General features: G+C 37.0%; 1 protein-coding gene across 7 annotated transcripts in view; it reads right to left on the minus strand.

The window, feature by feature from the left end:
- Positions 1–256: 256 nt before the first annotated feature.
- wnk2 (WNK lysine deficient protein kinase 2) overlaps positions 257–12303 on the minus strand; it is a 172447-nt gene continuing 160400 nt past the window's right edge. For 5 of the 7 annotated variants that reach the window (XM_087994281.1, XM_087994277.1, XM_087994280.1 and 2 more), the window contains 3 exons: positions 4290–4331; positions 3709–3983; positions 257–2289 (listed from right to left, as the gene is read on the minus strand). In XM_087994281.1, coding sequence (XP_087850407.1) covers positions 1936–2289; positions 3709–3983; positions 4290–4331 — 671 coding nt within the window. In that variant the 3' untranslated portion in view covers positions 257–1935. The remainder of the gene's footprint in view (positions 2290–3708; positions 3984–4289; positions 4332–12303) is intronic. The other 2 variants (XM_087994279.1, XM_087994278.1) reach the window with 2 other exon arrangements.

Genomic DNA, 12303 nt, shown 5'->3' on the forward strand with positions numbered 1-12303 from the left:
GTACATATTCAACTGATTCACTTGTTGTTCAAGAAAGGGAACCACTACTCAGCCCAGCTTAAATGTGATTCCAACCCCACACTACATGGTTTACTTTTATTACCTTCAGTAAACTAGCGATAGAAAATAAAGTCTGATTTGCCATCACACGCCATACAACAAAAACAAAATGGGGTTTTTGCTTTGGTTACCAACAGAAAATTCAAATTGGATAACATACAGTGATGTCCAAAAAGTTAAAACTGAGTGTACAAAGTCAAGCACAAAATATGTTTTATTTATATCTTTAAACAGTTACAATCTGTGATTTGAATGCCACTGACCATGTCAGTAAAACAAAAGTCAACTATTTAACAGGCAAAGCAATCCAATTGTTCTTAGTGCAAGCATTAGATGTCTGATTTTAGGTTAGATTTTCCATTTTTGCTCATGAAGCATACAGACATAAATATAAACAAAATAAATGCAAGATACAAATAACAGAGAACAGAAATCTCTTACTACAGGAAGTGTTTTGCCAAGGCAGAAGATTCTGCACAATGTTCTATAAAATTCCAATTCTAACTGAATTGATGAATATTAAAGGGTATAAACAAAATAATTTAGACATTAACAATTAGAAGTACAGTAGCAATACAATTCTTCACAGCTTGGCAGTACAAGACATCTCTGCCTTTCAGCATGTCGTATAAAATATTGCAGGAAAGAAATCAGAGCAGTGTACTTTTGGAACTGACTTTGTAAAGTGTCACATCTACCTTGCTTACCTCTCGTCTGCCTTTCTGTCCCCAAAGCGTTCCACTTGGTGTTCTATCAATTCAAGTTCTGCATGAGGCTTAACAATACAAAAGTTAAGATTTGATCCCCCTAGCCATCAAGACAGATTGTGTTCAAAAATAAAGCAACCTATATGCTGAATAAATTACAGTTTAACTAAACAAACAAAAATCATCCAGTGCTTTCCCAGCTATAAACAGACCTTCTGATAAATATTCATTTCAGCCAAATCCATTCATGGTTAAGCATACATAAATAAAGTGTTCATATCATTGAAAAGCACAAGATAACATAAAAGACATGACAGTTTGCTGTGTAGTGTTAATACTGTTGGTATATCAGCAATTTAAACAAAGTTCAATGCTTCTCTAAAACAATACCACAACTTGAGTGAACTTATGTGCAGATATTTAAACATAGCAGATAAAGGTCACACTTTTATTTTTCTCCTTAATGAATTTAGAATCAGAATTACTCAAGTTATCCCTACAGAAGCAAGTGGATTGAGCAGCAGCTAATTTGTTTTGTATGTGAATTTAAGTCCCTGAAAAAAAGGAGACAATTCTAGCAGCATTAATATAGTTACTTTCATGTGACAATGACAATAAAGCAACAGATATAAATATTCATTGTTCATGTGCATGTAGCTAAGTTACCAGTAACAGACATCTTGTAAACCTTCAGGCTTTTCATAACTAAACTAAAACATGTCCAACAGACCACAGCAGAAACTTAAAAAACCTTTTAAATATTTCTTTCCAGAGGAAACTGAAAAGCATAATTCAAGGCACTGTACTCCTGCAGGGTTATTAAATTTATCTCAATATCCATTCAAGTTAATTAAACTCAGTTTAAGGTTACTAGTGTTAAATGTACAAAGCAAAATATAAAGTGTCCAAATTGCAAGACAAATGCATCTATCACCCAAGAACTATCTAGCTTTCAGCAATGCTTTGTGAAAATATTTCACAGTGATTGCTCATTGCAATGTATGGCTATGTGCATTAGCAAGCCCACCCTGGCTGCCAATAGTATTCAGCTACAATCAAGTATATTTAATTTTATCTTTATAAAGAAAGCAGTTAAATTAAACTGTTCTCAAAAATGTTCCCTCCCTCCACCCCATGTCCTTCTTGTTTCAAATTCTTCACAACAAAGCTAGGTAGTCCTCACGTTGGACCCAGATGGGTTTATAATAGGTTTTTGGATTGGTACCGGAAACATCTGTATGCCTCCTTTGCTAAGAGATGGAAATGAGGATATTCCTTGAGCACTGAATACCCCAGGCTGTGAAGTTGGACCTGAGACACCTGGCCATTGCACACCATAAAGCGGTGCTGGGATCATGCCACCATACTGGCACAGAGGCAGCATGTAAGTAGGTACTGTACCAGGGATAGAAGTAGCTGGCAATCCTGCTGGTACTGTTGATTTTCCTGGTGTTAAAGCTGTTGATGTAGGACATGTCACTGGAACAGAGAACTTTCTTGTCATCCCTGGGGCAGCTGTTCCCTAAAAGGAAGAGAATATTTTATAAATCTGACTGGTAAACGAGCACAATGGTATAAATAAAGAATGGAACAGCTTCCTAAAATGGATTGGTTTCAATAAAGTATTAAATATTCTTCTATAACCATATAATAGAAAACATTCCTGAAATTTATGACACCAAACGAAAGTAATAAGGTTTTCATTATATCCTAATGATGTTTTTTCCTTCATTGACAGGATGTCGACATTGATGACAAGACTACATCTGTTGCTGATGCCTAATTGCCTTTCAACCACCACATGTATTGCTTTAATATGGCTGGTGCAGGTACTCCTACACTGCTGGCAGAAAAACAGTTCTAGGATCTCGAGCCAGTGACAGTAAAGGAATAGCAATATAGTTCCAAATCAGGATGCTGTGTGGCTTCAAGAGGAACATGCACGTGGTGGAGAAACCATGCATCTGCTGTCCTTGCCCTTCTAGGAGATAACAGTCATGAATTTGCAACATGATTGAGTTGCTGCAGTGCAACTTTTACATAGTATACACTGCTGTCACTGTGCACTTGTGGTAAAAGGAGTGAATGTTTACATAGGTGGTTGGAGTCCCATTCAATCAAGATGCTTTGTCATGGATAGTGTTAAGCTTCAGTCAGGTGGAGACTATTAAACCTTGTAGGTAGCAGACATTTTGGGGAATCAGGAGGACAGATGCATTTGCAACAGGTAGATTGAAGTCAACTGGCCCAAGGAGGCTTTTCGGTCATGCTGATTGCCTCAGCTTCTGCCGAAACTGAACTGGGACATGTGCCTTTCAAGACTTGGCCAGTTGTGGTGCTACTGATCTACACTTTGTGACTGACAATTAAGTTTGCCACACAGACTACATTCAATGCTATTGTCACCGTTGGTGTTTCTTACATGTGGTGTTCCACATGGTGAGCCTGGATTTGTCAGCAGTGGGACAGTGAGGGGGTAGGCCATAAAGAGCTGACCTGATGCTAGAATATAGCTTCAAGTCCACATTTAAACAGTATAGCATTCAAACACTCGTCTTAATTAGTAAGGCAATTGCTCTTATATTGTACAATGATAACTGTTTTATTAATTCAGCAAATAAGGCAAGAATCTATAAACAGCAGGTGTTGCATACCATGCAGGATGCCAAACTCACTATCTGTGCAATTGAAGTACATGTGGTACCAAAGGAGAAATGTAACTGAAAAAGTAAGCTGAAACTCACAATGGAGTTGCAAACATGCCTATGGCTTCCCAGAACTAATGCCTTAAAACTGTACTGTGTAGTATCATTAAGTGGGTTACATATAAATGAAATTCCTGCCTTTTGGGTGACTCCTGTCCGAACTTCAGCTAAAAAGTGTTAAAATATTCAATGTCACCACACATCGTTAATTCAATGCACAAGTTCTTATCACTTACATCATGCTGGGATGATTTTTGCCTAGGCTCCTTATCGAATCTTTGCTGGTGCTGCTTTAATTGGTTTAAAGAAGGTTTGAACTGTGCAGCTCCAACTGTTTCCTTTGTCCAATCATCTACAAGCTTGTGCAGGTCATCTGTAAAAGTTCCCTTCTTGTTGTTACTGTTATTGGTTTGGTTTTGTTGTTGAGGTGGCTGATGACGTTGGGGCTGGTGTTGTTGCTGTTGTAAAATCTGCTGCACTGACTGACTTGTACTGCTGCTACTTGAAGACCCTAAAAGAAAGCATTGATTGTACAGTATTTTAGTTTTTTTTGTTTTAAAGTGCAACTGTAAATATTCATCCACTAAAATGAGAAGATAACTGATAAAATAAAATCTAATAAAAACCATAATACAAAACAAACATAAGCAGAGGCACATGGATTTATATTTCTACTAAGTAAACCAATTCACCAATGATGTGCCACCTAAAAGATAATACATGTTACAGGTAACTACAGAAGCAGTTAATTTCTATCCAAAAATACAACTGATGCAATTTTACAGTATAAAACAAAGAAAGAAAATTGGATAGTTACTACTGCGATCTTTGCCTAGACATAGCCGTTTCAGAGTAGACCCTACAATGTAAAATGATACAAGACAGAGACAGTTAGGCCTGAAAACATTTTAAGTAGCTCTGATGGAAATGCTCTGCTGATGCAATACAAAACTAATAATGTGATCAATAATCAGTGGTTCACATGTTAAAATACTAACAGGTTCATCCTGCTGCCCATTTTTTTTAAAAGAATAGATCTAATAAAAGCCAACATGCAGCCACACCAGAGTAGTTCCCATCAGTGACCTCTGGGGGGGGGGGGGGGGGGGGGGGAGAACAAAAAAATGGCACATTATATTAAATATATTTTCCCTTTTTGGTATTAAAAATTCATACATGATGCATGGGATGCAACTCTTCCTTCCTACCGTTTAAAAGGTTTGAAACATGGCAGTCTATTGTCAAAGGGGAAAAAGGTATTTCACTGTTATCTTTTCAAACGTATGTTGAGTATAAAAATTATATGTTGCACCTTAAAAAGTACAACATTTTCAAAAAAATTGACATTCTATAATCTTAAAATGGCACTGAAATTCATGTGCACATGTATTCAGCAGGAAATATGAATTTTGAGCATTGGAGTCAGCAACATTTCATGAACTGAAACAAAATTATTTTCCAGTAGACTGGAAAAATAACTGCTAATTAGGGCATAGGGAATAGATCAACTGCCACAAAAATAAAGGCTAATTTGTGCTTCCAAATTTTAGAATAACCTGGTCTGGCTGAATGTAAACTGTTACACTTGTTATTCCTATAAAGATATATTGTTCTGCAGGTCTGCGGCCAGTAAATACCAAGGGATAAAGGGCACACCATATTGTTTACAATTTTAAAGCTTCAATTGAATCTGGAAAGAAAATTCAAAATGTTGAGATTTAAGTTCAACTACTTTTCTGAAATTAAGTCCTAAGCTGCCTTTTTAATATTTTAACCAACCTGTTCAGAAATGTTATTACACAGTTCTGGAGCAGATAAGACATGAACTAAAGCCTTCTGGCCCAGAGATAGGGACATTACCACCATACCACAAAGGCCTCAAACTAAGCTGACTTTAGATATTTCCTAATCAACCTGTTTGGAGGCATTCTCTCAGTTCTGGAGCAGGTGGGACTTCATCTCTGGCTCTTAGATTCAGAGGTAGGGACACTACCACTGGACCACAAGAAACACAAACTGAGCTGCCTTTATTTAAATTAACATTAATGCAAACAAATATATACTGGGGGAAAAATTATTAATTACCCCATTCCCCTCTGAATGCATTAATTTTTCCTCTATCTCATGGGTTTGATGTAACAAAATATTAGGGTGGCAAAGAAATACTGTTGACTTATAACAAGAAAATATTAAGATCAATTTGCCCATGAATCGTGATCCACAGCATGGCTGGAAAAGCAAATTGGAAATTCTTGACAAAATTAATGCATAAAACCATCAAGGCAATATAATTCAGGTGGATCTTTTTAAATAAAGAGCTCATATTTTCTCAAAGAGTTTAGTCAGTGAAAACTTGATCGACAATAATAGATGGATAAAGTGCATCACAGCCCTATCCTGTTTGCACTTAAAAATATCTTGGCATCAAATTTTAAATCAACTATCATGTTGAGAAATTAAAATGAACTTAATCGTTTTTTGAAAGAGCATTTAGTTTTTCTTTGGAAGGAACGGTGGGAAGAAACAGAACATCTGGATCTCAAGCTTTGTAAAGTCGAAGATTTCCTGTAATGGTGCCAATTTGACTACATAAGCAGAGCAGAGAGAAGACAGACCAGCTAGGAGAGGGGGCCATGGTGCAAAAAGGTTGTAAACATGCAGTTGCTTTCAATTCGGTATAGTTGGAACTGTTAGTAAACAAACAGCAGAGACCACCTTGTACAGTATCACAGGATTTGCTTTAAACACCTCAATCTGCACAATAAAAAGGAGTCTGATATTATCCAGAATGAACCAGACCAAATTAATGAATAGATTATGAAATTAGAAATGCATCATGTGGATACATTTAACATACCCGTACAAGAAATATGAAAGGTTTATACAATGGATCAGTGGTATTGATAAAGAAGCAGGAACAAATATTTAAGACCATTAAGTATAACTAAATTGGTAATTTGGTATTAGATTACATTACAGTGTGGAAACAGGCCCATCGGCCCAACAAGTCCACACCGCCCCACCGAAGCGCAACCCACCCATACTCCTACATCTACCCCTTACCTAACACTACGGGCAATTTAGCATGGCCAATTCACCTGACCTGTACATCTTTGGACTGTGGGAGGAAACCGGATCACCCGGAGGAAACCCACGCAGACATGGGGAGAACGTGCAAACTCCACACAGTCAGTCGCCTGAGGCGGGAATTGAACCCGGGTCTCTGGTGCTGTGAGGCAGCAGTGCTAACCACTGTGCCACCGTGCCGCCCACTAACAGAACTTGTGCACAATGGGGAAAAAAAAGTTGAAGTTTTTGTCTTGCACTCATCAGGACAGAATCAAGAAAATGACAAATTCAAAGGGAACAATTTATATAAAGAGAAAAGGGTGCGTAACATCCGCAAGTTGCTTCTATTATTCAAGGCATTGAAATGGAGAATGCACAAGGCAACTGTCGGCCCCATTATTTTGTTTATTTCAAAAAGATCCAACCCCTAATATGTTCATCTTGACTGCAGAGGACAGGCCCATACCTATGAACATACATAGTTTCTAAAAGCATATCCAAGTATTGTCTGTTTTGAAGCTGCATACACCGATATGCAGTGATCTGTCCCATGCATCCAAAATGAAGATGTGCAGATACAGCACCTTTTTAATTTCAAGTGCATTATCCAAAGCAATATCTTGCCCAGAGGTAACATGCCAACCAACCAGCACACTTTTCTCATGCAGTATAAATTGGCATTCTTGAATTTGTCCTGATGAGTGCAAGAAAAAAAAATTCAATTACTTCTTTTGCAGAAATATTCAGTTCAAACACTGGTGTATCTCAAAAGTATTTGTAATAAAGCAATTTTTCCAAATGGAACAGACAGAAGAGATAAAATAAGTCAGAGTCATAGAGCTGTACACCATGGAAACAGACCCTTCGGTCCAACTCAGACATGCTGACCAGACATCCTAACTTAATCTAGTCCCATTTGCCAGCACTTGGCCCATATCTGTTTAAACCCTTCCTATTAATATACCCATCCAGATGCCTTCTAAATGTTGTGATTGTACAAATCTCCACCACTTCCTCTGGCAGCTAATTCCATACACGCACCACTCTCTGCATGAAAAAGTTGACCCTTCAGTCTCCTTTTAATCTTTCCTCTCTCACCTTAAACCTATGCTATCTATTTTTGGACCCCCTGACCCCCTACCCATCCCAGAAAAGACTTGTCTATTTACCCTAACAGTGCCCCTCATGATTTTCCAAACCTCTCTAATGTCACCCCTCAACTTCCAACAGTCCAGGGAAAATAGCCCCCAGCCTATTCAGCCTCTCCCTGTAGCTCAGCCCATCCAACCCTGGCAACAACCTTGCAAATCTTGTCTAAACCCTATCAGGTTTCATGACACCCTACCTACAGCAGAATTGAATACAGTATTCCAAAAGTGGCTTAACTAATGTTCTGTACAGCCACAACATGACCTCCCAACTCCTAAATGCAATGCACTGACCATAAAGGTAAGCATTTATTGTGTGGTCACTCCAACAAAACATCATCTTCACTATCCTTTCTACCTGTGACTCTATATGTATTGAGAGAATATAAGTTACATGCATAAGTAATAAAGCTATCCTGTTTTAGTTAATTAATATAATTGAATGAAAGTCTTTTATTTGATATTCCGCGTAAAAGATAAACACTTGATATCTCGCAGCACGGGTCACAATTCAAAAGTCACATGCTGTCACAGATGTAAAGTTTGCCACAATTAGTTTTATAAATGACTTTTAGACAAAACCGATGCAAGTGGTGGTGACCCATAAATGAATGATATACAGCTGAAAGAACTACTGGTTTAGCTGTGCTACCAATTACGACATTATGACGAGATAACTTTTGAAAATTCTCAGCTCTCATCTGATTTTGGCAGAAATCTATTGATTAAGTGGTAATAACAAGCTTTGCATTCATATATTTTTATACCACGAGCATGACTGGTTAAATAGATTTTTCTTTTAAAAAAATAAACCTCTATTGATTTGTGGAAAGATGTACAGAAAAGAAGGCAAAAATAGTTGAAAAATTTGTTCCAGCAGCATGGTGAACAGGGTGTACAGACTGCAAGGGTGGAATAACATGCAAGGCTGGAGAAATTGCAGAAGTAGATAAGACAAAGCCTGGAGAGATCTAAAGAAAAACTGATTTTTATTTCAACGTGTTAAAGTAGCAAATTGAGAGGTCTGGAATGAGGTCATGAGTAGGCAGGAGTTAAATGGAGTCAAGCAAAGGAACAGGTGAAAAAGATGACTGATGTTAACCTTTGAACAAGCTGGATATTTTGGATCTTGAATACTGGAAAAAATGGCAACAAGGACCTTGTACAAGTCTAATCTAGAAGTACAAAAAAAAGGATGTGTTCTTCCAAATACATTCCGTCCATCTTATCTGGAAAATTTAATTTGTTTCAACAAATGGTAACAAATAAGAAGAAAATGCTAGTCCCATAAACTATTTTGTAGATTTATTGATTAGTTACTGTAGTGTTAAGTATAATTTATAATTATAGGACAAGAATACAGTACTGCAAACTGCAAAATGGAACTTGCTAAAAAGAGAATATATTTATGTAAATGAGCTTGCCATGTGCTTTATGATTCATAACTAATCAAAAGGGATAAATCATCTACCTACAGAATTGCCATACAATTTTGCACCATCAGATGTTTGCCTAAATGTAATAGTACCTCTCCCAGCATGTAGTCACAGGCAGTTGTGACAATGTTAGCATGGAAGCCAACATTGCAAGGGCTTTTACATTGGATTTATGGCACAGAAACATGATTTTGCTTAAAAGATCCATGCACGTATTTATATTCCATTGAGCCTGCTCTCATGATTACTTATTGAAATCTACTATCGAATTAATTCCTTGGTCAAATGCTTTCCCTTAAATGTTTCTATATTATTAGCTTCAACCATTCCCTGTGGTAGCGATTTCCAAATTCTCACCCAACTTTGGAAATGAAGTTTCTTCCAGATTTCTTATTGGATTTCTTGTTTATTTTGATGGCTTCTAGTTAAGAGAAAACAACACGTGATCAATTCAACCTGGGATTTAACAGGTTGAAATTTAGGTATCGAGGAACTAAATTGATGGAATAATTCAACCTCACAGTTGTCCAATTTCTGATACAGACACCTGAAATTATCCAATGGCTAACGTAGACAATTATTTAAAATTGCATGCAACAGATCAAAAGTAAATGCTTATGGAAAAGTCATGCCAACAAGACAAGTCTTGTTACAATTTCTAAACATGGTAGAATCTATTTTTAAACATATAAAGATTCTACCACCTTAAAGTTAACAAGCTGGCATGAAATTTCTCTCTTCAATTTCCTCCCAGAACTTGGATGAACAGTCTTCCATTAACAATATGTGTTTGAGAGGAGGCTTATAGGAGCACAAACAATAGGACAAATCTAGTTGACCGTAGGCCTGTTTCTGTGCTAGAAGTTCATGACATTCATTGGCATCTTCCATAAAGGATGATTGTTCTGAACAGCAGCCCCAATTTGGCTAGAAGTTTCTCAAGTTATTGTTTTGGTTAACAAAACTAGACTGAAATATTTATGTACCTGTGATCAACTGCACAACAGGTCTTTTACCCAAAATATATTTTAAAATGTCAATCTTTTGTCCAGTAAAAATGGTCCTTATTAGTTCTGCTATTCCAGGCCTTTGAAAACTCTGCAAAGGTAGTTACAAAATATAAACCTGTAAAAGTGTAATTTCTGTTTCAAAGTCTAACCATGTTGTGCTTACTAGAAAAAATTACCTACAAAATAATTATAAATCTTCACTGGGCCATACTAACAGTATTAGAAATTGCAAGTCACATTTAAAATAAAACAAAATTTGACAGAATATTCCTTTGGTTTGATTTCAGTGCAAGTATCAGGGAGCCAATATTTTCTAAAGCATAATTTCTAAAACAAGCAAGCCATTTCAAGCTCCATGATCTTTAATTTATTTCAGTACAATGCTAAATGAAGACCAATATTTTTACTGCATTCATGAAATTGCAGGTTTACTCATGATGCGTTGTTGGATCTCAGATAAGTTGTAAATACTTAAATGATCTACCAGTGTGGAAAGAACTGCAATTGAGAGGCACTGGAGCAATGGCTCATGAACAATAACCCAATTAACTGGTAGCATCCTTATCTTTCAAATGTAAAAACGGAGGGAATGCTACCCCTTCTCAAAGATGCCAATTTTCAGATGAAACATTAAAATGAGATCTAGTCTGCTTGTGAAGGGTCCTTTTATTGATCTGGCCAATATACCTTTCTCAAACATCAAAAACAGATTATCTGCCCATGTATTCATTTCCTGTGTTTGGGATCTTGTCAGTGTGGCTTTTTCCCCCACAGAGAATTGCTATACTTTGTAAGAAAATTCAATAGTTGTGCAGTGCTTTGGGAGGTACAATAGATGACATAAGATGCTACATAGATGTGGTTGCTTTAATGAACATGCAAAACTGCAATAATGCAACTTTCTAGTAGTGAAGTGCACAAATGCTACTATAAATTAATGCAATAAGGCAGGCCATGCAGATTATTGAGATTGTTGAGGGCCACCAGGTGTGTCAGAAATGCAACCTATGTATTACCTACATTAAAGCACAGCCCAGTCAGCATGTACGTTAAACATAAGTTGTCCCCACAGCTTAGCAGAGAAACATGCAAAACTATGTTTACAAAAGTATCGCACTGCTATATTGTATGTGACTTTGATTTTACTAAGATTCTGAATTATTCTATCTTGGTAAACATTTATCCAAGTATATTGCAGGTTATGGCTGGATGCATTCACACAAGTGCTATTGTTAACTCAAATTTAGCTGGAAGGAAAGCATGGGAGGTAGGGGAGTAATAGGGATATAAGGTATCTCCAAATGATTGGTCCAGAAATTAACAAGGAAAACTTCAAGATATTTAATACTTATATAGAACTGATGTAAAATAAATGTCTTGCTTCTTCTAGCTTCAACAAGCAAGATATTCATTCCTAGTAAAATTTATTTTGGTAAATTGTAAAGTACATAGTTGTTTTAGGTATCTTTGTGTAGTGTTGAGTGACTTTCACTACTACGATTTTCAGCTAGTTCTTTCAGTAAATTTTAGATTCTTTTTACATTAGATTCTCTAGTGTGGAAACAGGCCCTTCAACCCAACAAGTCCACACCGGCCCTCCAAAGAGCAACCTACCCAGGCCCATTCCCTTACATTTACTCCTGACTAACGCACCTAACACTACGGGCAATTTAGAATGGGCAATTCACCTAACCTAATCTTTGGACTGTGGGAGGAAACCGGAGTACCCGTAGGAAACCCACGCAGACATGGGGAGATCGTGCAAACTCCACACAGACAGTTGCCTGAGGCAGGAATTGAACTTGAGTTTGTGACGCTGTGAGGCAGAGTGCTAACCACTGAGCCACCATGACATCTATTATATTGCAACATTCATTTCTACCTGCAGGATTACATGTCATAGAATTAACACAGCTTCTTTGGAGATGATCAATTTGAGTGGGAACCAATGAGGGCATTAAATGTTGTAGTCTGTATCCTATTCACTGCAACAATCACATTTTATTTAACCAGATTCAAAGCCCTAACTTTATTCTGCCAAACACAATGTACAGTAACTTCATTCAAAAATGTCTCTATGCTAACTCAACACCTTTTCTTCTTACAGGAAGCTTGCAAAGAAAGTCAATATGATGAGGATTTTAGTTTTTCTTCATTACATGAAAATT

Source organism: Chiloscyllium plagiosum, unplaced genomic scaffold (assembly GCF_037043375.1).
Source record: "Chiloscyllium plagiosum isolate Xiang-an unplaced genomic scaffold, Cpla_swu_hap1 HiC_scaffold_14, whole genome shotgun sequence".
NCBI lineage: Eukaryota > Metazoa > Chordata > Chondrichthyes > Orectolobiformes > Hemiscylliidae > Chiloscyllium > Chiloscyllium plagiosum.